Below are 25,925 nucleotides of genomic sequence, written 5' to 3'. Positions count from 1 at the left end.
CAGTGGGTCCACTCTTGCTCGGACTTACCATTCTGGGGGAAAGGCTGGGACTGTGGTAGCTGACCAGGGGCGAATACAGGAGCGGACAGCACAGGCAGGACAGACATGCAAAGTCTCTAGCACCAACAGGGCAGGACGGACAGGCAGAGTCACTAGCAACAACAGGGTAGGATGGATAAGCAGAGTCACTAGCAACAACAGGGCAGGACAGATAAGCAGAGTCTCTAGCACCAACAGGGCAGGACGGACACGCAGAGTAAATAGCAACAACAGGGCAGGATGGATAAGCAGAGTCTCTAGCACCAACAGGGCAGACAGGACAGGTTATAGGTACCAGCCGGACAAGATGGACTGGTATCCAGGTACAGCAGAACAGACTGGCAGAGTCACTAGCAAGGCTGGGACTACCGTAGTGACTGAGGCATTTGGCATGGCCAGAGCGAACACAGTCACTAGTACCAACAGGGCAGGACAGGCAGGTAGCCAGGTATGGGCAGGACAGGACTGGAACCAGGTGTCAACAAGGCAGGACAGGCTGGTAGCCAAGTACTGGCAGGACAGGAGTGGAACCAGGTGCCATCAGGGCAGGAGGGCAGGACAAGCAGGTACAAGCGGGACAGGATGGGACGGTTGGGTGACCTGACAGCTAACTAGACAGAACTCAACTGACTAAACGTAGGGTGTTGAACAGGCAACTCCCCTAGTGGGAGCCTACTTTAAATACCCAGTTCCTCTCGGCGATAGGTTGAGAGGCTCTTCCTAGGAGTGGTGCCCTGGCCCTTTAAGAGAAGGGCAGTGCTGTGGGTGCATGCCCTAGGAGCATTCCTGGAGGCCCTGTGCCATGCGTAGAAGAGAACAGGGACAACGGGCAGCGCGGAAGGAGCCGGCCGCGGCGGTGACTAACAGTGTATCCCTGCAGGAAGGGAGAGACAGAGTGCCGGGACCCGGCATTACATTAAGGCCTTGTGCCCACAGGGCGTTTTTACAGCGTTTTTTCTACCGTTTTTCATTGCTTTTTTTAATCAATAAAAGCAAGGAAAAAGCATCCCAGCAAAGTCTATGAGAATCGGGACTTGCTGTGCCCACGTTGCTTCTTTTTCAGTTGCTTTTTTTAATGCTGAAAAAAGAAGCAACATGTCAATTGTTTTAGCGTTTTTTCCTGCTTTTTTCCCCAATTGACTTCAATGGAGTAGGGAAAAAAGCAGGAAAAAACGCATGTGTAATGCCCACGTTGCTTTATATTTTATGCGTTTGGGCGTTTTTAGGGAGAAAAGAAATCTATGGCTATGTAGATTTCTTCATAGAAGAAAGCCACATAGCCAGCATTGGCAGCTATTTCCTTATCTCCCATTGTTTACCGCGATACCTCTGCAGGGACCCCCGCTGACGTCACAAGGTGAATAGTTCATCCGAGCGGGGGATCTCCAGGAAAGCCCCCGGTAATTCTCCGGCATGAATTGTATTCACCTCCTGACATCCCCGGACTTCCCTGCAAAGAGATGTAGCGGTAAAACACCGCAAGAATACTGAATGCCTGGTGCACAGCCTATGCCACATAAATGCAGGCAACCCCCGCTGACGTCAAGGTGAACCCCGAAAAACCCCGGTAATCCTCCTGCATGAACTGTGTTCACCTTGTGCCGTGCACCAGACATTCAGTATTCTTGCAGTGTTTTACCGACACCACTCTACAGGGAGGTCCAGCGATGTCACAAGGTGAATACAGTTCATGTAGGAGGATCACCGGGGTTTCCTGGAGATCCTCCGCTGGGATAAACTCTGCACCTTACTCATCTCTCTGCAGACTCCCGGGTCACGTCCGATGGGCTCCAGGACCCGCCGGTAAGCAGCTGATTGTTTACGCCCAGCGGTGAAAAGCCTGCCGGCTTTTTAACAAGCAGATGATGAATCAGCTGATCTTCGCTGAACTTAAACGATCAGATGATGCTATCAGGTGACAGCATCAGCTGCTTACCGGCGGGTCCTGGAGCCCATGGGACTTTTAAACAATCAGCTGATGTGTAATCTGATTCAGGTCCTTGAACCTGTGTCAGGTTTAAAGACCTGAATCCAATATCATCTGATCAGAAGGCAAACCGATCAGATGATGTGTCATCATCTGATCAGTTTGCCTTCTGATCAGATGATATTGGATCCGGATTGGACATCGCGGGACCCTCAACCCAGGACTACGGCGGAGGGGGGTTCTTTAATTCAATAAAGATGGAGTCACTAATTGTGTTGTTTTATTTCTAATAAAAAATATTTTTCTCTGTGTTGTGTTTTTTATTTTCTTTACTAGAAATTCATGGTGGCTATGTCTAATATTGGCGTGACACCATGAATTTCAGGCTTAGGGCCAGCTGATAATACAAAGCTGGCCCTAATCCCATTATTATCCAGCGAGCCACCCAATACCAGGGCCACTGGATGAGTTGGATATAGCGCCAGAAGATGGCGCTTCCTATGAACGCGCCATTTTCTGGGGTGGCTGCGGACTGCAATTCTCAGCGGGGGGGGGCCAAAAAGCTTGGGCCACCCTGTGCTGCTGATTCCAGTCCCCAGCTGCCTAGTTGTACCTGGCTGGACATATAAATTGGGTGAAGCCCACGTCGTTTTTTTTTTTTTAAATTATTTTATGAAATTCATGAAATAATTAAATAGAAGGGCTTCCCTATATTTTTGGTTCCCAGCTGGGTACAAATAGGCAGCTGGGGGTTGGGGGCAGCCCGCACCTGCCTGCTGTACCTGGCTGGCATATAAAAATATGGCGAAACCCATGTCGATTTTTTGGTTTTATTTTTTTTTAAATTTATTAAAAAAAATAAAAAAAAAACAAACACATAACCCAAAAGGGTTAGGGGTAAAGAAAAAGAATGCGTAGCCTCCCGCTGCATTTTCTATTGCTAGCTAAGGGTAACCCAAACAGCTACTAGCTGCTAACCCTTACTGCTTGGTGTTACCTTCACTGGCAATGGAAAATCCAGGGAAGCCCTTTTTCCTTGAGTTTTTTTGCCAAAAATCTAAAAAAAATGACGTGGGCTTCGCCCAATTTTTGTGTCCAACCAGGTACAACCAGACAGCTAGGGACTGGAATCCGCAGCGCAGAGTGGCCCAAGCTTTCTGGGCCCCCTGCTGCGTATTTCAGTCTGCAGCTGCCCCAGAAAATGGTGCTTTCATAGAAGTGCCATCTTTTGGCGCTGTATCCAACTCTTCCAGCGGACCTGGTGCCGGGTGGCACACTGGGTAATAAGGTGTTAATACCAGCTTTGTTTTACCAGCTGATATTAAGTCCGAGATTCTTAATGTCAGGCCAAGTTTGACCCGGCCATTAAGAATCTCCAATAAAGGGTTAAAAAAAGACACCACACAGAAAAAATACTTCATTAGAAATAAATACACAGACACACTTAGGGACTCCATCTTTATTACTCCCTCTCACCCTTCCTCGATCCTGGTCTTCTGTCACCGATCTAGCTCTGCTACATCAGAAAGCACGGGGGAGGAAGAACGCTTCTGCTCCTCGTGCTGTCTAATCACTCAATGAGTGAGCAGAGACTGTGGGTTGGTAAGCGGTGACATCACCGCTGCCACCATTGCCATTAGTAACCTAATGAGCGAGTTACCTATAGCAACAGTGATCTCTGAGTACCTGATTCCCGGCGCCGCTATTCACCTGCATGAGCCGGTGAATAGCGGCGCCGGTAAACGATCTAATGGATCATCATTTTCCTGTCACTTTTATTCCAAAATGGAGATCGAAGAAAATGGGTTGAAGAAGGAAATGATATCAGAACCCCTTTTTTTTCATATCCAACTTTAATGAGCTGAAACAAGCATTCAATAGTAACAAAAAAAGCATGAAAAGAAGCATGAAAAAAAGCATGAAAGCAGGAAAAAAAGCATGAAAAGAAGCATTAAAAGAAGCATGAAAAAAGCAAGAAAAAAGCATGCAAAGAAGCATGAAAAAAGCATGAAAGCATGAAAAGAAGTACAGAAAAAAGCAGCTTTTTTTGTGCTGAAAAAAAAGCACTGTGGGTACATAGCCTAATGCTGTCTAGTGTCTAGAACCCTCCAATGTCTCTACAAAATAGGTCCCTTTATCGGTTCCATTTCTTTCTTTCAAATTGATGCCTTAGATCATTTCTGTACTGTCTGTTGTCCTGCGCCTAATCCTGCAACAGTTTCTGCTACCCAAACCCCAGCTTATCATGTCTCTATCTCTCATATTGGAACTGCAGTACAAATCTTCCGCTTATCTTCAGGTCAGCTGTAGAAGATGGCAGAGTAACCTCTACAGGAAAGTCGATACCTCTGTATAGGAGAGTCTCTGCTTCCAGATTATCCTACACCGAGCACACTTGGTGGTCCACTACCTTACACCAGGTGTAATATGGAACCGATGAATTGAATAAAATTGCTCAAAAATATTTACTCGTTACTCAAGCAGAAGAGATCTTGATCTAGGAGCCGACAGCTTTGTGGCAGCTCGACAGCAGGTTGTTTTCTGAGGAACTATAGTTTGAGTCAACCTTGAGGGCCTGTGACCTGTGCCGTACTGTGCACCACCATTACCACATTTAATGCCGAAATCTATAGTTATTCATCTGCATAGGATGTACATTCTCTCCCTAGTTTGCTGATTGGGCGGTGTTATATAGGAAACTGTCCGCCAGTGTTGTTCGCAAACGTAAACCGTCATTTTTGGGAACTAAGGAGTACTTCATAACAAAGAGATGCATCTATAGAAATGATGGGGCGTGGCTGTCATGGGGGTGTCCCACTCTGGGGAGACCTCTGGCGAGTCTGGAATCATAAGGTCAAAACGCCTTATATCGCACAGGTCTGCAGCTTCTGTTTGAGTGAATCTATTTTCTTTTAGTGCTGTAGGGGTTAAGAACTCTTTCCTATCTGGCTGTTCTTTGTAGCCTTAACCTCAGGTGCAGCTCTTTGTGATTTGTGATCACTCCCCTTCGCTTTAAAAAGTCATGTGTCTTACCATCTGATGCCGGTTATAGAATCTCATTCTTATGCTGAACACTTTGGAAGGAGCCTGTCTCTAGAAGAAGGTGATGAGTTGTGACAATTGTAGCTGTGGTGTTTAGCTACATTGGAGGAGCTTCTAATGTTTTTCTTTATGTATCTATTTTCCATATCTGTTTCCTTTCCCTTGAGTTGTATTATTGCAGTGGGGAGACTACTGCTCTTAACTGCCTTCTCACTAGCCAAAGTGAGTTCAGGGAAAGTGAGGGTTAGACACGTGATCGGCGACGGTTGAAGGGCTCATATAGTGGCATTAGGGAGTGCAGGGATCAGGTTAGTACTAGGAGGTGACCCTGCTTCTCTCTCCCTAGCACCAGGGCTCACAGTTGTATTTTGTTCCTGGTGTACCCTGTGTGTTGCAATGCCTGCAGGGGGTTCCCTTATACCTTCCAGAACCCCGGTTGATACTGCGTTACAACAGCACACTCCAACCTCTTATTATATGATATTATTATATTACCTATTATTGCAATGGGGAGACTAGTACTCTTGACTGCCTTCTCACTAGCCAAAGTGAGTTCAGGGAAAGTGAGGGTTAGACACGTGATCGGCAATGAGGGAAGTGCTCGTATAGGGACGTTATGGGGTGCAGGGATCAGGTTAGTGCTAGGAGGTGACCCCGCTTCCCTCTCCCTAGCGGCATTGCTCACAATTGTATTTTGTTGCTGGTGTACGCTGTGTGTTGCAGTGCCTGCATGGGGTTCCCTTATACCTTCCAGGACCCCAGTAGTTACTGCGTAACAATGACACAATCTAACCTATTATGATATTATATTATTATATTACCTATTATTGTACTGGGGAGACTAGTGCTTTTGACTGCCTTCTCACTAGCCAAAGTGAGTTCAAGGCAAGCGAGGGTTAGACACGTGATCGGCGACGGTTGAAGGGCTTGTATAGTGGCGTTAGGGAGTGCAGGGATCAGGTTAGTGCTAGGAGGTGACCCTGCTTCACTCTCTCTAGCGCCAGGGCTCACAGTTGTATTTTGATGATGGTGTACCCTGTGTGTTGCGGTGCCCACAGGGGTTCCCTTACACCTTCCAAAACCCCGGTAGTTACTTTGTGACAATGACACAATCCAACCTAAATATGGTATTGGTACAGTCATTAGAAAACTATAAACTGCAATAATCGGTAGTTCCATTTTCACTGCTCAGTCAGTAATCCAAAACTTCCTAATACAGTTAGGTCCAGAAATATTTGGACAGTGACACAATTTTCGCGAGTTGGGCTCTGCATGCCACCACATTGGATTTGAAATGAAACCTCTACAACAGAATTCAAGTGCAGATTGTAACGTTTAATTTGAAGGTTTGAACAAAAATATCTGATAGAAATTGTAGGAATTGTACACATTTCTTTACAAACACTCCACATTTTAGGAGGTCAAAAGTAATTGGACAAATAAACCAAACCCAAACAAAATATTTTTATTTTCAATATTTTGTTGCGAATCCTTTGGAGGCAATCACTGCCTTAAGTCTGGAACCCATGGACATCACCAAACGCTGGGTTTCCTCCTTCTTAATGCTTTGCCAGGCCTTTACAGCCGCAGCCTTCAGGTCTTGCTTGTTTGTGGGTCTTTCCGTCTTAAGTCTGGATTTGAGCAAGTGAAATGCATGCTCAATTGGGTTAAGATCTGGTGATTGACTTGGCCATTGCAGAATGTTCCACTTTTTTGCACTCATGAACTCCTGGGTAGCTTTGGCTGTATGCTTGGGGTCATTGTCCATCTGTAACTATGAAGCGCCGTCCGATCAACTTTGCGGCATTTGGCTGAATCTGGGCTGAAAGTATATCCCGGTACACTTCAGAATTCATCTGGCTACTCTTGTCTGCTGTTATGTCATCAATAAACACAAGTGACCCAGTGCCATTGAAAGCCATGCATGCCCATACCATCACGTTGCCTCCACCATGTTTTACAGAGGATGTGGTGTGCCTTGGATCATGTGCCGTTCCCTTTCTTCTCCAAACTTTCTTCTTCCCATCATTCTGGTACAGGTTGATCTTGGTCTCATCTGTTCATAGAATACTTTTCCAGAACTGAGCTGGCTTCATGAGGTGTTTTTCAGCAAATTTAACTCTGGCCTGTCTATTTTTGGAATTGATGAATGGTTTGCATCTAGATGTGAACCCTTTGTATTTACTTTCATGGAGTCTTCTCTTTACTGTTGACTTAGAGACAGATACACCTACTTCACTGAGAGTGTTCTGGACTTCAGTTGATGTTGTGAGCGGGTTCTTCTTCACCAAAGAAAGTATGCGGCGATCATCCACCACTGTTGTCATCCGTGGACGCCCAGGCCTTTTTGAGTTCCCAAGCTCACCAGTCAATTCCTTTTTTCTCAGAATGTACCCGACTGTTGATTTTGCTACTCCAAGCATGTCTGCTATCTCTCTGATGGATTTTTTCTTTTTTTTCAGCCTCAGGATGTTCTGCTTCACCTCAATTGAGAGTTCCTTAGACCGCATGTTGTCTGGTCACAGCAACAGCTTCCAAATGCAAAACCACACACCTGTAATCAACCCCAGACCTTTTAACTACTTCATTGATTACAGGTTAACGAGGGAGACGCCTTCAGAGTTAATTGCAGCCCTTAGAGTCCCTTGTCCAATTACTTTTGGTCCCTTGAAGAAGAGGAGGCTATGCATTACAGAGCTATGATTCCTAAACCCTTTCTCCGATTTGGATGTGAAAACTCTCATATTGCAGCTGGGAGTGTGCACTTTCAGCCCATATTATATATATAATTGTATTTCTGAACATGTTTTTGTAAACAGCTAAAATAACAAAACTTGTGTCACTGTCCAAATATTTCTGGATCTAACTGTATATAAACCTTTTCCTTCAATTCCTCTAATATTTTAATATAATCAATTATATTAATATGATAAATATATATATATATATATATATATATATATATATATATACACACAGTAAAATATTAATTTAATATTTTAATCAAACCATCTCCAACCAGACAGCGTAACGTTTTCCATTGCGTTGTAAATCTTCACGGCTTTATTAGGTAAGGAATAAATAAGTCTTCAAGGTTTCCAAGAAAGCAGTTATCACCAAAACAATGCAAAGTCATTTTTTCTTTCTGTCTGCCTCCCGCTCTCGAAAAATTAAATGCTTTTTGGCTGTGAAATCTGAATGTTTCTTGCCAGACATCATACTGTTCCCTGACACTTCATTTCACAGGAGGGTTCAGCAATTGCTTCTGTTTGGAAATGAAATTATCTTTTGTCCTCTTCAATCTTGTTTTTATCAGTTTTCTTTCATTTTTTTGAGAATTACTTAGAACAATGCTGCTCATACAATACATGCTCATTAGTCACCCAGGCTGTCACTTGTGATCTCGGCTGCCGTACCCTTTGTCGTCACCTCTACCTGTCATCTGAGGGTGTCTCATTTGTTTCTTTTCTGGTTTGTGTTTTTCTTACTTAAAACTTTTCTTAGCCGATTATTTGCCACAAAGAAGAGCATTCTGCAGGCAATAATCTGGCATTGGGAAATGCGCTTTACTTAATCACTTAATTGACTTATGTCATATGACCCAGGACTTACGCTCCCTCTAAGCTGAGCAGTCTGCAGAATAAACAGTATCTTCCCTGTTAGGGTTAACTCTTTCCCTTTTGCGCCCTGCGGATATCTTGGCAGTTCAGCTGCAAATCCTTATACCCACTTCCTGTCTCTATATATACTTGTACTAGCTGTAGTGCCCGGCGTTGCCCGGGATAGTAACTGTCTCTCTGTCTCTCTCCCAGTCTCTGTCTGTGTGTCGCTGTCTGTATCGCTGTCTGTCTCTTTCCTTGTCTGTCTGTGTCTATGTCTCTGTCTGTCTGTTTCTATCTTTCTGTCTGTATTTGTATCAGTCTATCTGTCTCCATCTCTGTGTCTGTCTGTCTGTCTCTCTGTATCTCTGTCTGTCTCTATGTGTGTGTCTGTCTGTCTCTCTCTATCCCCGTCTGTCTCTTTGCCCGTCTGTCTCTTTGCCCGGCTGTCTCTTTGCCCGGCTGTCTCTTTGCCCGGCTGTCTCTTTCCAGGTCTGTCTCTTTGCCTGGCTGTCTCTTTCCAGGTCTGTCTCTTTGCCCGGTCTGTCTCTTTGCCCGGTCTGTCTCTTTCCAGGTCTGTCTCTTTCCAGGTCTGTCTCTTTGCCCGTCCATCTCTTTGCCCGTCTATCTCCTTTCCCGTCTGTCTCTTTGCCCATCTGTCTCTTTCCAGGTCTGTCTCTTTGCCCGTCTGTCTCTTTCCAGGGCTTTCTCTTTCCAGGGCTTTCTCTTTCCATGGCTGTCTCTTTCCAGGGCTGTCTCTTTCCAGGGCTGTCTCTTTCCAGGTCTGTCTCTTTGCCCATCTGTCGTTTATATATTAGATTCCCCCTTGCTTTGTGGCCGGTGATAGAGTTTTTCCCATGCTGTCCAGATTGCAAGCAGTCGGCTTGTAATCTCCTGTTGTTGCATGTTGCTCTAATTTGCCTAAAGTCATGTAGCAGATAAGTTGTCCTCTGTTTTCCCTGTATGTTCCTTAGGTCTTAGTTGGGTTGACTAATGCTCATCCCATCCAGTACCTATCTTGCACCTATTTCAGGGTCAGCCAGGGCCTAAGTATCCTGATTGGCGCATAGGTGAGGAACCTATGTAGGGGCCAGTGGCACATTTTACCTTGGGTCACCAAATTCCCGCTTCCTTAAAGACAGGATTTCCTTCTTCCCCCACCTTTTCGCCGTTCATCTGGTATTCCCCTATACAGTACATAGCGTGACACTAATGATCTCAGAAATTCTCATCTCCTCTTGTAGGCTGTGAGCTTCCTCCACCTTTTTGGGTGTTTGTGACAGCTGTTTTGGTATCATCCATGATGTAGAAGGGGGTTGAATGGGGCTGGCAATCTTTGGCCTGGGAGGCAAGCCCAGTGCACTGGCCTATGAGCGGCACAGCCCATCTTTGTGCTAGTGTCTTATGTAGCACTCAGAAATTAATTGCAAATAATTTACTTATTGTTAAAAGCTACAAACATTTCATTAAAATGTTGCAGTCACTAACAATAACCAATTTGCACTTGATTTCTAATTTACATATAAACATTCTGTGGTTTGAGGCCCCCCATCATAATCCCATAGACTTATGTTGTAATAACCCTGTCACAGTAGAAAAATAAATCATTCTACCATCCCACCCCCAATGTCCATGCCCTTTTGCAGTGATAACTCGTAGCATAATCTCCCACCAAATTATACCATGCTGCAGTAATCCGCCACCTGTTACATAACAAAACATCAACCCCCATAAGTATAACCTACTGTAATGGGGAGTTGGAGGGAACAGGGGCTCCTCGGCTGACCCTAAAACTTGGATTCATGTGCTGTCCCTTATCTCGACGGTAGACTTAAAGGTAGTCAGGGTTGAGCTTCCAACATGACCCTGACTCTGTCCAGGCCCTGATGACTATATCCCCCCACCCAGGGAACAGACGGGGACGGAGAGCCCAATAACCCACCAAGAAGAAATGACTGACAGGGGTAAAACAAAACTCATACACACCTAAAACCTGCTCTAAGGAATACCCAAAGGTGTACTGGTAAGGGTACAAAAAAAGGAGGGAGTAGAAACAACTCAGAACAATCACAGCAGTTAGCAGCAGTAGTAGGAACATGTCCTTTCTGCTCCCTGGCTAGCTCCTAACTGAATAGAATAACCTGCTGCCTCTCCAGGAAGCAGATGAATTAAATACAGCCCTGAAGTGCTCAATTGACGACAGCTGAGCAAGTTGTGGCAAGGCCTATCACATCTGATCCCCTCCTATTTATGCTGATTGAATTTTTCCACCCGTGCCAGCTATAGTTTGTTCTTTGTTAGTCTATGAGGTGTAGTGTCCCAGACCTTCAGGAGATAGTTGTGCTTATTGCTTAGTGCAGTTGTGGAGATTACCCCTGTTGTTTTGTAGCTTCCCTCCTGCTATTGTTTTTCCTCCTGAATCTCTTATTGTATTAACCTTTGTATGTCAGTGCGTGGTGACAAAGTTTTGGTTTTCCCTTGTCTTTCTTTATCTGTGGGTTTCATCACACTCCTGTTCCGTCCCTCCCTGGGGGGAGGCGGAATCATATCAGGACTGGTCAGGAGCAGGGCCAGAAAGGAGACTCAGGCCTCTCCACCTTCAGGAGTATCCCTGAGATTAGGGATAGCATAGGGCCCCCTTAGCTTGAAGGACAGTTTAGGAGCCCCGGTTCCCGCTATCCTATAGTCATCGTGACAATATTTTTGTCTTGCACAAACAAGGAAAAGGATACAAAAAGATACAAAGTCATTGAGTGTTCCTAGAGGTACAGCTGGAACACAACCTTGAGGTGGCCGAAAGAGGAAGCTGTCACCGGCTACCAGCAAGTTCCAGAGGAGGCCGATGGGTAAAATCCCTTGAATGATGAAAACTGCTGGGATATTCTTTTTCTCTAGTAAAATAATATTTGTAGAAACGTGGACTAAGGCTTGGCTCAAACGCCATCCTCTTTGATTTCTCATCATTTGCAATTTCTCTTCTTGCAGTGAGTGAATCGACATATATACATGCTTATGGAAAAATAACATTTGGTAAAATTTATTTTTATTTTATTGTTTAGGTGCAACCGGATGTTGAAGACTTGGACCCCTCTCTATTAGAAGGAAAAGAAGAGAAGCCACAGGAAAAGTTAGGAAAACTGCAGTACTCCCTGGACTATGACTTCCAAACTGGACAGGTGAGGATAAATTACCTTCTGTGACAATGCTAAGGATACACTAGCGCGGTTTCCCTCCATCTATCTATATTGGATTGAAAGGGGATGTAATTATTGTATAACAATATATGTAGAGATCATTAATGACCTAAAATATGTACAATAATATAAACCTAAAGTGAAAATGTCCCCCTTGAAGATGCAGTTTAGTCTGCAGGCACCATGTTATAGAGCAAGGGGAGCTGAGCAGATCGATATATAGTTTGGTAAGTAATGATTGAGTATAACCTGTACTTTAATCACTGAAATTTCTGCTCTTTCTGGAATTTTTGGTCCACTGGGTGGTCCTATCATTGATTGACAGCTATCTCTACATTCACATTTATACAAAGAAAGCTGTCAGTCAAAGATTGGACCACCCACTGGACTGAGAATAGTGCCACCTTCAGGGTATTACTGCCATTGCTGGTATATGGGGTCTGGGGGTGCAGGGGGCCCGCCGACCCCAGCTCCTACTTCAGCTGGAGGTCGCACATCCAGCTGAAATGTATTGCTGTGCAGAAACCCGTTGGGTCAAGCACTGTAATACGACCGGGATGGGGAACATACATACCAGGATAAGGACATATATACAAGGATGGGGACATATCTACCAGGATGTGGACATACAGTATACTCCAGGGTGGGGTCCAGGATAGGGTGACATATATACCAGGATGGGGACATATATAGTGGGAGAAAAAAGTATTTAGTCAGCCACCAATTGTGCAAGTTCTTCCACTTAAAAAGATGAGAGAGGCCTGTAATTGACATCATAGGTAGACCACAAGTATGAGAGAAAAATGAGAAAACAAATCCAGAAAATCACCTTGCCTGATTTGCCAAGATTTTATTGTCAAATTATGGTGGAAAATAAGTATTTAGTCACCTAAAAACATGCAAAATATCTGGCTCTGACAGACCTGTAACTTCTTCTTTAACAGGCTCCTCTGTCCTCCACTCATTACCTGTAGTATTGGCACTTGTTATCATTATAAAAGACACCTGCCCAGAACCTTAAACAGTCACACTCCAAACTCCACTATGGTGAAGACCAAAGAGCTGGCGAAGGACACCAGAAACAAAATTGTAGCCCTGCACCAGGCTGGGAAGACTGAATCTGCAATAGGAAAGTAGCTTGGTGTGATGAAATCAACTGCGGGAGCAATAATAAGAAAGTGGAAGACATACAAGACCGCTGATAATCTCCCTCGATCTGGGGCTTCACACAAGATCGCACCCCATGGGGTCAAAGTGATCACAAGAACGATGAGCAAAAATCCCAGAACCACACGGTGGGACCTAGTGAATGTCCTGCATAGAGCTGGGACCACCGTAACAAAGGCTACCATCAGTAACACACTATGCTGCCATGGACTCAGATCCTGCAGTGCCAGATGTGTCCCCCTGCTTAAGCCAGTACATGTCTGGGCTCATCTGAAGTTTGCTAGAGAGATTTGGATTATCCAGTGTATTGGGAGAATGTCATATGGTCTGATGAAACCAAAGTAGAAACACAACTCGTCGTGTTTGGAGGAGACAGAATGATGAGTTGCTTCAAAAGAACACCATACCTACTGTGAAGCATGGGGGTGGCAACATCATGCTTTGGGGTTGTTTCTCTGCAAAGGGACCAGGATGACTGATCTGTGTACATGAAAGAATGAATGAGCCATGTATCGTGAGATTTTGGGTGCAAACCTCCTTCCATCTACAAGGGCATTGAAGATAAAATGTGGCTGCGTCTTTCAGCATGATAATGATCCCAAGCATACTGCCAGGGCAGTGAAGGAAAGGCTTCTTAAGAAGCATATGAAGGTCCTGGAGTGGCCTAGCCAGTCTCCAGATCTCAACCCCATAGAAAACCTTTGGAGGGCATTGAAAGTCCATGTTGCCCAGTGACAGGCCCAAAACATCACTGCTCTAGAAGAGATCTGCATGGAGGAATGGGCCAACATACCACCAACAGTGTGTGCCAACCTTGTGAAGACTTACAGAAAACGTTTGACCTCGGTCATTGCCAACAAAGGATATATAACAAAATATTGAGATGAACTTTTGTTATTGACCAAATTTTCCACCATAATGTGCAAATAAAATCTTGCAAAATCAGACGCAGTGATTTTCTGTATTTGTTTTCTTATTTTGTCTCTCACAGTTGTGGTCACCTATGATGTCAGTTACAGGCCGACCTCATCTTTATAAGTGGGAGAACTTGCACAATTGGTGGATGACTAAATACTTTTTTCCTCACTGTATACTGTATACTAGGATGGGCCCAGGATGGGGACATATATACCAGGATGGGGAGACATTCTATATGTCCATAAATATACACAAACCACATATCAGTGGCAAATGTAATTTTATGTATGTGTAGACTTCATTCGCCAGTAATGGATTTTATTCCCAGTCTGGCCATGCATGAGCACTAGTGTTTAACCCCTTCACGACCTTGGACGGATCTATCCGTCATAGATCGTGTCCCGTTAAGCCCCGCCCCCTGCCGCGGGCAGGCGGCGTGGATCGGCACACATATCAGCTGTTTTCAACAGCTGACATGTGTGCCTGCTAGCCGCGGGTGGAATCGCTTCCACCCGCGGCCATTAACCCCTTAAATCTTGCTGCCAAAGTCTGGCAGCAAGATTTAAATGCGCGCGGCCATGTTTGTTACTCACCGCCGCCCCCACCGGAAGTCACGTGTGTTATCACGTGACTATCGGTGGTTGCCATCGTAGCACAGGGTCATGTGATGACGCCTGCTGCTATGATCTTTCACTTTCATTTTCCCTCGGCCGAGAGCAGAGGGAAAACCAAAGTGAGTGAATCTGCTGATTACAGCGGTATTGCTGTGATCAGCAGATAGCGATCAGCGATCGGATTGCTGATTGCTATAGCCCCCTAGGGGGACTAGTAAAATAAAAAAAAAAAGTAAAAAAAAAAGTTTTAAAAAATAAAAAAAAAAACAAAAAACCTAAAAGTTCAAATCACCCCCCTTTCCCCCCATTGAAAATGAAAGGGTTAAAAAATAAATAAATATACACATATTTGGTATCGCCGCGTTCAGAAATGCCCGATCTATCAAAATATAAAATCAATTATTCTGATTGGTAAACGGCGTAGTGGCAAAAAAATTCCAAACACCAAAATTACGTTTTTTGGTCGCCGCAAGTTTTGCGCAAAATGCAATAACAGGCGATCAAAACGTAGCATCTGCGCAAAAATGGTACCATTATAAACGTCAGCTCGAGACGCAAAAAATAAGCCATCACTGAGCCATAGATCCCAAAAAATAAGAACTCTACGTGTTTCGGAAAATGGCGCAAAACGTGCGCCACTTTTATTGGACAAACTTGTGAATTTTTTTTAACCCCTTAGATACAAGTAAACCTATACATGTTTGGTGTCTACAAACTCGCACCGACCTGAGGCATCACACCCAGACATCAGTTTTACCATATAGTGAACACCGTGAATAAAATATCCCAAAAACTATTGTACGATCCCACTTTTTTTGCAATTTTTCCGCACTTGGAATTTTTTTGCCGTTTTCCAGTACACTATATGGTAAAACTTATGATTTCATTTAAAAGTACAACTCGTCCCGCAAAAAACAAGCCCTCATATGGCAAGATTGACGGAATAATAAAAAAGTTACGGCTCTTGGAAGAAAAGGAGCAAAAAACAAAAACGCAAAAACGGAAAGTGCCCGGGGGCTGAAGGGGTTAAACAGCAACCATATAATTAACCAGCATCTAATTGTGGGTTTCTGTCCCCGTTTTATTCATTTTGTGTCAAAAATATATTCAGCTAGTGGCAGAACAATCAAAGAGTTAATCCATCCATGAATATTTTACAATTCTGGCAAAGATTTAATTGTATTTGTTGTGATTATATTATTGATCGGCTACAAAGTGAAAGGCTTTTTGGGTTCCAGGACTAAACCGTGCTCTTAATAGCGTTCTGTTAGTGAGCTGCTCAAACTAATTTTACAACTCTATATTGGCCCCTCCTGCTAAATTGACTTTTGGAGATGGTATAGAGTGTAAGGGAGACTAAAAGGCCAGAACAACCAATACCAACCCTTAAAGAGATTTATTTTTGCCTTATTGGGGATCAGCAAAATCATAGGTTTATGTAGCACCCCTGAAGCCATCAAGGAGCTACAAGGTACTGCATCCCCACCAGGATGTAGGGCCTACCCCCAGGGACCCAGTAGACCAGTGCCGGTAACAACCAGACATTCCAGCTAATCCCTGTTTTTCCCCAAATTTCCCATAGACTGGTACCAAACTAGGGTTTGACCTATGGATGGCCACTTAGATGTGGACCGATCCAGTCCACTAGACGACCAGGTGGGAGGGGCAGATAGTGGACAGTCAGACAGTGAAGGTGAGTCGGTGACGGAGGAAGCAAGTGGAAGCACTGACAGGAGTGTGACAGTGACCTGAGGGCCCAAGCGGTTGGTTGCTGGTGGAGTACGGTGGAGTACTCCCGGAACCATAGCACCAACGGGGTACAGAATCCTAGGTCAGGCAAATGCTCCAAGCAGACTTGATAAAATATGCACAGTGAGGGGCCATCAAGGACCTCACTGGCCTTGAAGTTCGGGACTCAGTAGCAACAGGAGAACCGGGGACCAGGACCAGAGACTCTGACCCCACAGGGTTCACGCTACCGTCATACGGACTACCGTTAAGAGACTACCAGGAGGGGACCCCCAGCCGCTCCAAGCCACAGGGACCCACCAACCAAAGAGAGGTGTAGGGGATAGAAGCCACCAGGTTACTAAACCAGCCGGCCTCGGGTGACCAGTTTCCATCTGACTGTGAGTAAAGGAACCAGTTACACTGCAACCCCTTGTGTGGCCTACCTTCTTTCTGCGCCCATCCACATCACCTATCCTTTGGGGCCCGGCCCTGCTTGTGGAGGGCCTAACATCCAGGCTGCCACCAACACCAGCCCCAGTAGTGACAACTGTGCAGCGGCGGCTCCATCCACATAGCCGCAACCCACAAGTGGCGTCATGTATAAACTTTCATTTAAACTCCTATGTAAATATAACCCCTTTTAAAAAAGCACCCAGGGCACGGAACCAGGCAACAGCCACTAACGTGACATTCCCCAGTTATACACCGCCCGGGACGGAGTACCCCATAACCCTGGGCGATACATTGACACCTATGGGTATTTGTTGGGTATATCGTTTTTCAGCATTGCTCTGGACCCCCTACACCATCTTGTGCCCGTAATGTCAGAAGAACTCAATACAAGTCTATGACAGCCAGAACGAGACTCTTATAGACTTGTAATGAGTTGTAACCTCCATCGTGTTCCATGAAACAGTGGAGCTCCTGACAGGTCACATATTGCAGGAAACCGACAAGAGAAAAGATGGAAACAGCGACAGGTGAGTATATGACAGGAGACAGGGGACTTAAAGTGCCACTTCAGCAGTGAAATTAAAAAAAAAAACTTTTGGAGTGGTGCTTTAAATATGAATAGCTGATAACTTGTTAATCAAAGGGTCAAACTGATGGAACTCACAATCATGGGTGGACATATCATTGGAGCAACTCCAGAGGTAAGGGGGAACAATTACTACCTGAAAAGCAGGTGGAGTGGTGCATTATTATGAGCTCTTGGATTGCAAAGGTCCCAAATATTGTTGTTGCACAGGGGCCCTCTTCTGTATTTATCCACCAGTGCCACATGCAATAATCGGCAGAATGTGGCAATTTTATCAATGGAAGCTACATGATTGACCGCCACTGTTGAATGCTGGTCTACATTTTTTCCTGTGGCTCCATAGAGGAAGAATAAAGCCATGGTTGGGCATTTGACCTGCCACTCCATTTTGTAAAGTTCCACATGCCTGTCCTGCCAATCAGTGTGAATCCCAGCACTAAAACCCCTATCCATCCAACACGTTATCCCCTGCGCATAGGAATATATACAGTTAGGTCCAGAAATATTTGGACAGTGACACAATTTTCGCGAGTTGGGCTCTGCATGCCACCACATTGGATTTGAAATGAAACCTCTACAACAGAATTCAAGTGCAGATTGTAACGTTTAATTTGAAGGTTTGAACAAAAATATCTGATAGAAATTGTAGGAATTGTACACATTTCTTTACAAACACTCCACATTTTAGGAGGTCAAAAGTAATTGGACAAATAAACCAAACCCAAACAAAATATTTTTATTTTCAATATTTTGTTGCGAATCCTTTGGAGGCAATCACTGCCTTAAGTCTGGAACTCATGGACATCACCAAACGCTGGGTTTCCTCCTTCTTAATGCTTTGCCAGGCCTTTACAGCCGCAGCCTTCAGGTCTTGCTTGTTTGTGGGTCTTTCCGTCTTAAGTCTGGATTTGAGCAAGTGAAATGCATGCTCAATTGGGTTAAGATCTGGTGATTGACTTGGCCATTGCAGAATGTTCCACTTTTTTGCACTCATGAACTCCTGGGTAGCTTTGGCTGTATGCTTGGGGTCATTGTCCATCTGTACTATGAAGCGCCGTCCGATCAACTTTGCGGCATTTGGCTGAATCTGGGCTGAAAGTATATCCCGGTACACTTCAGAATTCATCCGGCTACTCTTGTCTGCTGTTATGTCATCAATAAACACAAGTGACCCAGTGCCATTGAAAGCCATGCATGCCCATGCCATCACGTTGCCTCCACCATGTTTTACAGAGGATGTGGTGTGCCTTGGATCATGTGCCGTTCCCTTTCTTCTCCAAACGTTTTTCTTCCCATCATTCTGGTACAGGTTGATCTTGGTCTCATCTGTCCATAGAATACTTTTCCAGAACTGAGCTGGCTTCATGAGGTGTTTTTCAGCAAATTTAACTCTGGCCTGTCTATTTTTGGAATTGATGAATGGTTTGCATCTAGATGTGAACCCTTTGTATTTACTTTCATGGAGTCTTCTCTTTACTGTTGACTTAGAGACAGATACACCTACTTCACTGAGAGTGTTCTGGACTTCAGTTGATGTTGTGAACGGGTTCTTCTTCACCAAAGAAAGTATGCGGCGATCATCCACCACTGTTGTCATCCGTGGACGCCCAGGCCTTTTTGAGTTCCCAAGCTCACCAGTCAATTCCTTTTTTCTCAGAATGTACCTGACTGTTGATTTTGCTACTCCAAGCATGTCTGCTATCTCTCTGATGGATTTTTTCTTTTTTTTCAGCCTCAGGATGTTCTGCTTCACCTCAATTGAGAGTTCCTTAGACCGCATGTTGTCTGTTCACAGCAACAGCTTCCAAATGCAAAACCACACACCTGTAATCAACCCCAGACCTTTTAACTACTTCATTGATTACAGGTTAACGAGGGAGACGCCTTCAGAGTTAATTGTAGCCCTTAGAGTCCCTTGTCCAATTACTTTTGGTCCCTTGAAAAAGAGGAGGCTATGCATTACAGAGCTATGATTCCTAAACCCTTTCTCCGATTTGGATGTGAAAACTCTCATATTGCAGCTGGGAGTGTGCACTTTCAGCCCATATTATATATATAATTGTATTTCTGAACATGTTTTTGTAAACAGCTAAAATAACAAAACTTGTGTCACTGTCCAAATATTTCTGGACTTAACTGTAAATGGCAAGCAGTTGCACAGCCCGAAGATATATAATAAAGTTGCTACATCTAAAAGGAAAAGAAACCAATACAATATCAATGTTCACGCCTGTTTATAGTATAACTAAAAAGGCCAACAAAATTCTGGGATGTATCAAGACAAGCATTGAATCTAGATCAAGAAAAGTCATTATTCCCCTATACTCTGCCCTGGTCAGACCCCACCTGGAATACTGTGTACAGTTCTGGGAACCCCTATTCAAGAAAGACATCAATATATTGGAGCAAGTCCAGAGAAGAGCCACCAAAATGGTAGAAGGTCTGCAAACCATGTCATATAAAGAACGACTAAAAGAACTAGGAATGTTTAGTTTGAAAAAGAGAAGGCTGAGAGGAGACTTAATAGCGGTCTACAAATATCTGAAAGCAAGTCACATTGCAGAGGAAACTACCCTATTTTCATTACCACAAGGAAGTACAAGAAGCAATGGGATGAATCTTAAAGGAAGGAGATTCAGATTAGACATTAGGAAAAACTTTCTGACAGTGATGGCAGTCAGGGAGTGGAACAGGCGACCACAGGAGGTAGTGAGGGCAGTCAGGGAGTGGAACAGGCGACCACAGGAGGTAGTGAGGGCAGTCAGGGAGTGGAACAGGCGACCACAGGAGGTGGGGAGCTCTCCATCAATGGAAATCTTCAAGCAGAAACTGGATAAACATATAGAAGGGATTATTTAGGAAAGCCTGCACTCGCAGGGGGATGGACCTGATGGTCTGTGAGGTCCCTTCCAACTCTACCATTCTATGATTCTATGTAATAAATGTTATTGAAAACTAAAAAAAATCAAATCTCCATAAAAACAATTAAATCACCAAAAATATCCACAACTCTGACATTTCAGGATAAATATACATGCACAAAATATACAGAAATCAATAAATCAGATACACAGATATGGGTGACAATATATTCCGCCCTAAGTATATGAGAAATGTGCAGGATATTAAGGCAAGGTGAAAATATATGCTCATATTATAGTGGAAATATTGAAGCTAATAAAATGTGAATATCTATATATATAAATATATGAAAGAGCATACAAAAACAATGCAGAAATAAATTAAGGCACATAAATCATAATATATACTGTATATAGCCTGTAAAAAAGGAATACAGGTGTCCTCATTGATATTGTATTGCTTTCTTCTCATTTTGGGCTCTTCTGTAGATAAGTGATAACTTGTTTTCACTGGACAATCCTTTAAACTAACGACACTATAGTCAACCTGGATTCTATAATTGCATTGTGCCTAATAAAGGTAACCATTGGCACACAGGTTTACCTTTCATGCACTGTCATAGCTATAAATTACTTAATTGTTGATAATTTTCTCAATCAACTGTCATAGGGTGTGACATGATCACTGAGGACAGAGGAGCCTAAACTCGCCCTCAGGTTAGGGGAACATTGGCTGACCCTCATCCCAGAGGTACTTCTGAAGGTGGTGATGTTGGGGCCGCCTTCCTTGCCCTAGCTCCTGAACAACCCTGGTCTAGTGGCCCCCTCCTTCCATCCAGGAGAGGGCAGGGACAGGAGTGACTAACCCCACACAGATGGCTGAAAAACAAAACTGAAACTCACAGCAATCACTCACAGAGGTTTAGACAATACGTGATCAGGAGGAAACTAAACAATGGGAGGAAATAATCAGACAAGAGTATTTCCACAGCACACCAAACAGGACACAGAAGTACACCAGCAATAAGATATCAAAGCACAAGGACTGGTATCGCATATAGCTATCACCGGCATGGGAAAACAGGCACCACCACCTTAAAAAGGGAGGAGGCGACTGTGATAGGTCTCCTGCAACATGTGACTAAAGCAGCAGAAATTAACTTCTGTAAGCCCAATTACTAACAAGAGCAGAGCTGAGCGATGCCTGAGCATGTCTGTGCAACTCAAAAGCATCATCATGTGGATTGTCCTACTCTGCTATATGAACAGTGTCAGATGTAGTCCTGACATTCAGTGAGTTTTGAGCCAGGCACCATGTGACATCAACTTTCTTAAGATCTGGGCTTATTTGGGGCATAGTAAATTCAGAAGTTATAAGATGTGTCACTTCCTCAGCTCCTTGCTGTAGTTTCAATATAATCAGTGTTTTATCAGAAGGAGATTATTACTGCTAGGATAGGTGTCCCTTGCCAGGCAGTACAGCTAATCTGTGTAACTCTGCCCCATCACTGATTGAAAGCTTGCTAACAATGTACCGTGTAGACAGGAAGCAGCCAATCAGTGGTGTGGGCGTGGTTATAAACAGCTCAGCATTCTGACTACTGCTACATCTACAGGAGAGAAAACAGGGATTGTATCAAAACTCCACCAAGCAGTCCAGATTTTAATTCTAAGGTGGTAAAGCACTGGTTGAGACATCTGTAGCACAGACATTGATCTGAGTTTTGTATTTTTTTGTTTCTCTATCCAGCTGGTTGTAGGAATCATACAAGCTGCAGATCTCCCAGCGTTGGACATTGGGGGAACTTCTGATCCCTACGTCAAAGTATTCCTCCTTCCAGACAAAAAAAAGAAGCATGAAACAAAAGTTCATCGCAAAACTCTTAATCCAACCTTCAACGAGTCCTTCACCTTTAAGGTAAGAGTTGATCTGACTTTTTATAAAATACTAGCTGTACTACCCGGCTTCGCCCGGGTTTATAACTGTTGTTAACAAAATAGAATGTATTAACATTCCCGGGGTAGAATGTATAAATTTAATGTATTAACGCCCGGAATAGTAACTGTCTCTCTGTTTCTCTCCCATTCTCTGTCTGTCTCCCCCTCTGTATATATCTCTCTGTCTCTCTCTCTTTGTCTGTCTATCTCTTTCCCTGTCTGTCTCTGACTGTCTCTGTCCCTTTCACCGTCTGTCTCAATCTCTTTCCCTGTCTATCTCTGTCTGTCTCTTTCCCTGTCTGTTTCTTTCCCTCTCTTTCCGTCTGTCTCTTTCCCTCTCTTTCCCTGTCTCTCTCTTTCCCTCTTTCCCTCTGTCTCTTTTCCTGTGTCTGTCTCTTTGTCTGTCTCTTTACCTGTCTTTGTCTGTCTCTTACGCTGTCTGTCTCTTTCCTTTCTTTCCCTGTCTGTCTGTTTCCCTGTGTCTGTCTCTGTCTCTTTGTCTGTGTCTGTCTCTTTGTGTCTGTCTCTTACCCTGTCTATGTTTGTTTCTTACCCTGTCTGTGTCTGTCTCTTTCCCTGTCTGTGTCTGTCTCTTTCCCTGGCTGCATTGTGACACGCCAACATTCCATATAAGGGCGTGGCTGCGCATTCTTCTGAAGTTCTGGCTGCACTGTGGCTCCCAGCTCCATTCGCTTTAATGGAGGCAGGTTTTTTGGTGAATAACTGTAAAGTGCGGGGTTAAAATTTCCCCTCAAAACATAGCCTATGACGCTCTCGGGGTCCAGAAGTGTGAGTGTGCAAAATTTTGTGGCTGTAGCTGCGATGGTGCAGATGCCAATCCCGGACATACACACATACATACACACATACATACATACATACATACACACATTCAGCTTTATATATTAGATAGCCAAAGGGACAAAATTATACTTAAGATTTCATCCTCTTAAAGTGCTGGAGCGCCATTTCCCGGAAATGTCTCTCAGTCTATGGCTGAGAGGTACTATGTATTTAAGGCACCCTCTCATTAGGGGAGGTGCCTGCGCAACACCTTTAGTTAGTCAGTCAGTCTCCAGTCTGCTAACTAGTTGTCAGGTCCCTTGCTTCTATCCCATTTTCCCTGTGTGCGTCACATATACCTGCCTTCCCATACCTATTTGCCCCTGCTGTGCCCACCAAATTTGTCTGTACCCGCCTGCCTGTCTGCCTGTCATCCTGACTGTATCTGTCTATACTGGGCCCATACCTGAGTCAGTCTCCTGTTCTGGGGGTCAGCTGACACAGTCCCGGTCACTGCACTGGGAGTGGTACCTGGCATCAGCCTTGCGGTAGGTGCTTAGTTAAGCCCCTCAAGCCCAGGGCCCTCCCCTGTGTTCCAATGGGTCCACTAACCCCACTCGCTGCTCCAACACCAGCCTCAAGCGTTACACTGATGTTGTACAACATAGACGCTGTCAGTCCAGCAGGAGCTGGCAGCACTGGGTGGGGAATAGAGCTGGAGTGATGGAGGCTTTAGATCTACAAATAGCTCTTTAGCTTTATTTGTCTATCAATTCAAACTCAAAAATAACCGAACAGACTGGCCATGTGAAGTTATTGCTGGACTTGTCTTTGAAAGAGCTAAATGCACATGTAAATACAGTTTGGAGAGTGAAATCCTGCTGTTTCTGATTTTCTGGCTACATTTTGTTTAAGAAAAATAACTGTTTTTTACTCATCTACCCTGGTCTAGCGCTGTATCCTAACAACTCTGCAGCTAACAACTGAGTTCAGCAGCTCTTTACAAGGGTTGCTTGCTCAGAGCCACTGAGCTCACTGATTGACGGTGGCGCTGTTAACGTGACATTAGCGCTGCAGACAATATCCTGGCCTCAGCAGTGGAAACCCAATGCAGGACCAGGGGAGAGTGAGTAATGCACAATTTTTTATGGACCTGCAAAGCTCCGTAAACTGCACAGGGGCCCTTGCAGGGAACTACAGATCCCTATTAATTTGATAAGTCATCAATATAAGCCCTGGACACCCCTTTAAGGAAATAACTGAAAGTTTTTCCTTTTTTTAGTGTTACACTTAATGAAATAATGTTTTACAAATAGTTGCACATTGAGTAGATGATGGCGTCTCTGTGTCATTGTCCTTGATTCCCTCAACACGCTCCCTTCTGTGTTATCCAGCAGATGGTGTATTTCCTATGCAGATGGCTCATGAGCAGGCCGCTAACTCATTATTCTGGATGCTATTTTGATTTTCTTTTCTGCCCAGATATATTGCATTTGTATAATAATTTTGCACACATCACTCTCCAATTTATGGTTTTATCTTTTGTCCAGATTCCTTATGCAGAACTTGGAGGAAAAACCTTAGTGATGTCCGTGTATGATTTTGACCGATTCTCCAAACACGACGCCATCGGTGAGGCCCGAGTACACATGAACACGGTGGACCTGGCTCATGTTATCGAGGAGTGGCAGGATCTCCAGTCTGCTGAAAAAGAAGAGGTAATTCAAGTCATCTTAAAGTCTGTAATAGTAGCCAACTTCCCAATGTTTGGAATTATTCTAAGAGTTGATTTTTAGTAATTGTCTCGGCCGGGAATAGAAGCTATACCGGCCGTATAGTACAATACAAGGAGAAGGAGGAAGGAATGCCCTATAGGGAAAGGGGAAAGTGGTAACCTCTGACTACAACCTGTGGCTCACCCTATACAGGTTCCGCACCTATCGCCGAGAAGGACTACCTCACCCTAGGCAAACCCTGATCTGGGCCCTAAGTAAGGATGTAGGGTATGAGGGCTTGTCAACACCACTAATGCTAAGAGAGACAACAGGAATCAATATAGGGGAAACACAAATGCTACCACCTGAGCCCAGGTAGATAGCAAAAGTCAAACACTTATGTGACGAGCAGCTACCACAGACGTCTCTAGAACAACAAGAGGAGACGACTACTACAGAAACTATAAACCACAACCAAACCACCCCAGGGTGAGGTTTATAAAGGAAGTCAGAAGATGGCAACAGAGAAGGAAAACTGACAGTTTGCCAAGGTCATAGAGTCCGCTGCTGCAGCAACAGGGAACTGTCAGATAACAATATGTGCTGCCAATCTCTGGGATTTTTTTACACTCACTGCCACTGAATTGTCAGCCGGCCATGACACATCCATGACCAGTATATATAGGTAGGTTTTAGAAAGATTTGTCTTCTGCAGGATTGCATAGGTTTTATTGTTAGTGAGCATTAAACACTCCTCAACATTAGATTTGGAAAACTAAAAAGAAGAAGTTGTGGAATTATGGAAATCACAGGATGGATAGACATGTTCCTGATCTGCAAATGATGAAAAAATAGAAACTAATTTTTCAAAACACCTTCGTTTATTCAGCATTGACTAAGAGCACGATGTGCAGAAATCTCGGCAAATTGCAGCCACGGCTGCTATCAGTGATGCTATTAATGGTCGTCTGATGAAGGTTCTGCCTCGCTAACTGCACTTGGGCAGAACATCAAGATCCTCTGCTGGCAGCTCCTTTTGCAATTGCTGACCAATATAAGACGATCAGGATAAACTGCGGTTCCTCTGTGCTGCCCCAATGAACGAGAAGGACTCCAAATGGATTAAGTTGAAAATGATTTGTCTATGCGTTTCAAGGCAATCTAGCTCCTTCCTCAGGACAAAACCATTGAAACGCATAGAAAAATAAACCATTACAACTTAATCCATTTGGAATCATTTTCATTCATTGATGCAGCGCAGAGGAACTACAATTTATCCTGATCGCCTCCTATCTCGGTGTGCATCACCCACGGATCTGCAGCAGCCAGTCACAGATGCATTAGTAGTTGTGTCATAC

General features: G+C 44.2%; 1 protein-coding gene across 1 annotated transcript in view; it reads left to right on the top strand.

Moving 5' to 3' along the window:
* Window positions 1-25,925, top strand: part of SYT5 (synaptotagmin 5) — a 371,214-nt gene that overhangs the window by 311,083 nt on the left and 34,206 nt on the right. Inside the window, exons 4-6 of the mRNA XM_075327603.1 lie at window positions 11,667-11,783; window positions 21,882-22,049; window positions 24,403-24,570. Coding sequence (XP_075183718.1) covers window positions 11,667-11,783; window positions 21,882-22,049; window positions 24,403-24,570 — 453 coding nt within the window. The remainder of the gene's footprint in view (window positions 1-11,666; window positions 11,784-21,881; window positions 22,050-24,402; window positions 24,571-25,925) is intronic.

Source organism: Anomaloglossus baeobatrachus, chromosome 11, assembly GCF_048569485.1.
Source record: "Anomaloglossus baeobatrachus isolate aAnoBae1 chromosome 11, aAnoBae1.hap1, whole genome shotgun sequence".
NCBI classification, from domain to species: domain Eukaryota; kingdom Metazoa; phylum Chordata; class Amphibia; order Anura; family Aromobatidae; genus Anomaloglossus; species Anomaloglossus baeobatrachus.
This window is presented reverse-complemented; position numbering and strand designations above follow the sequence as displayed.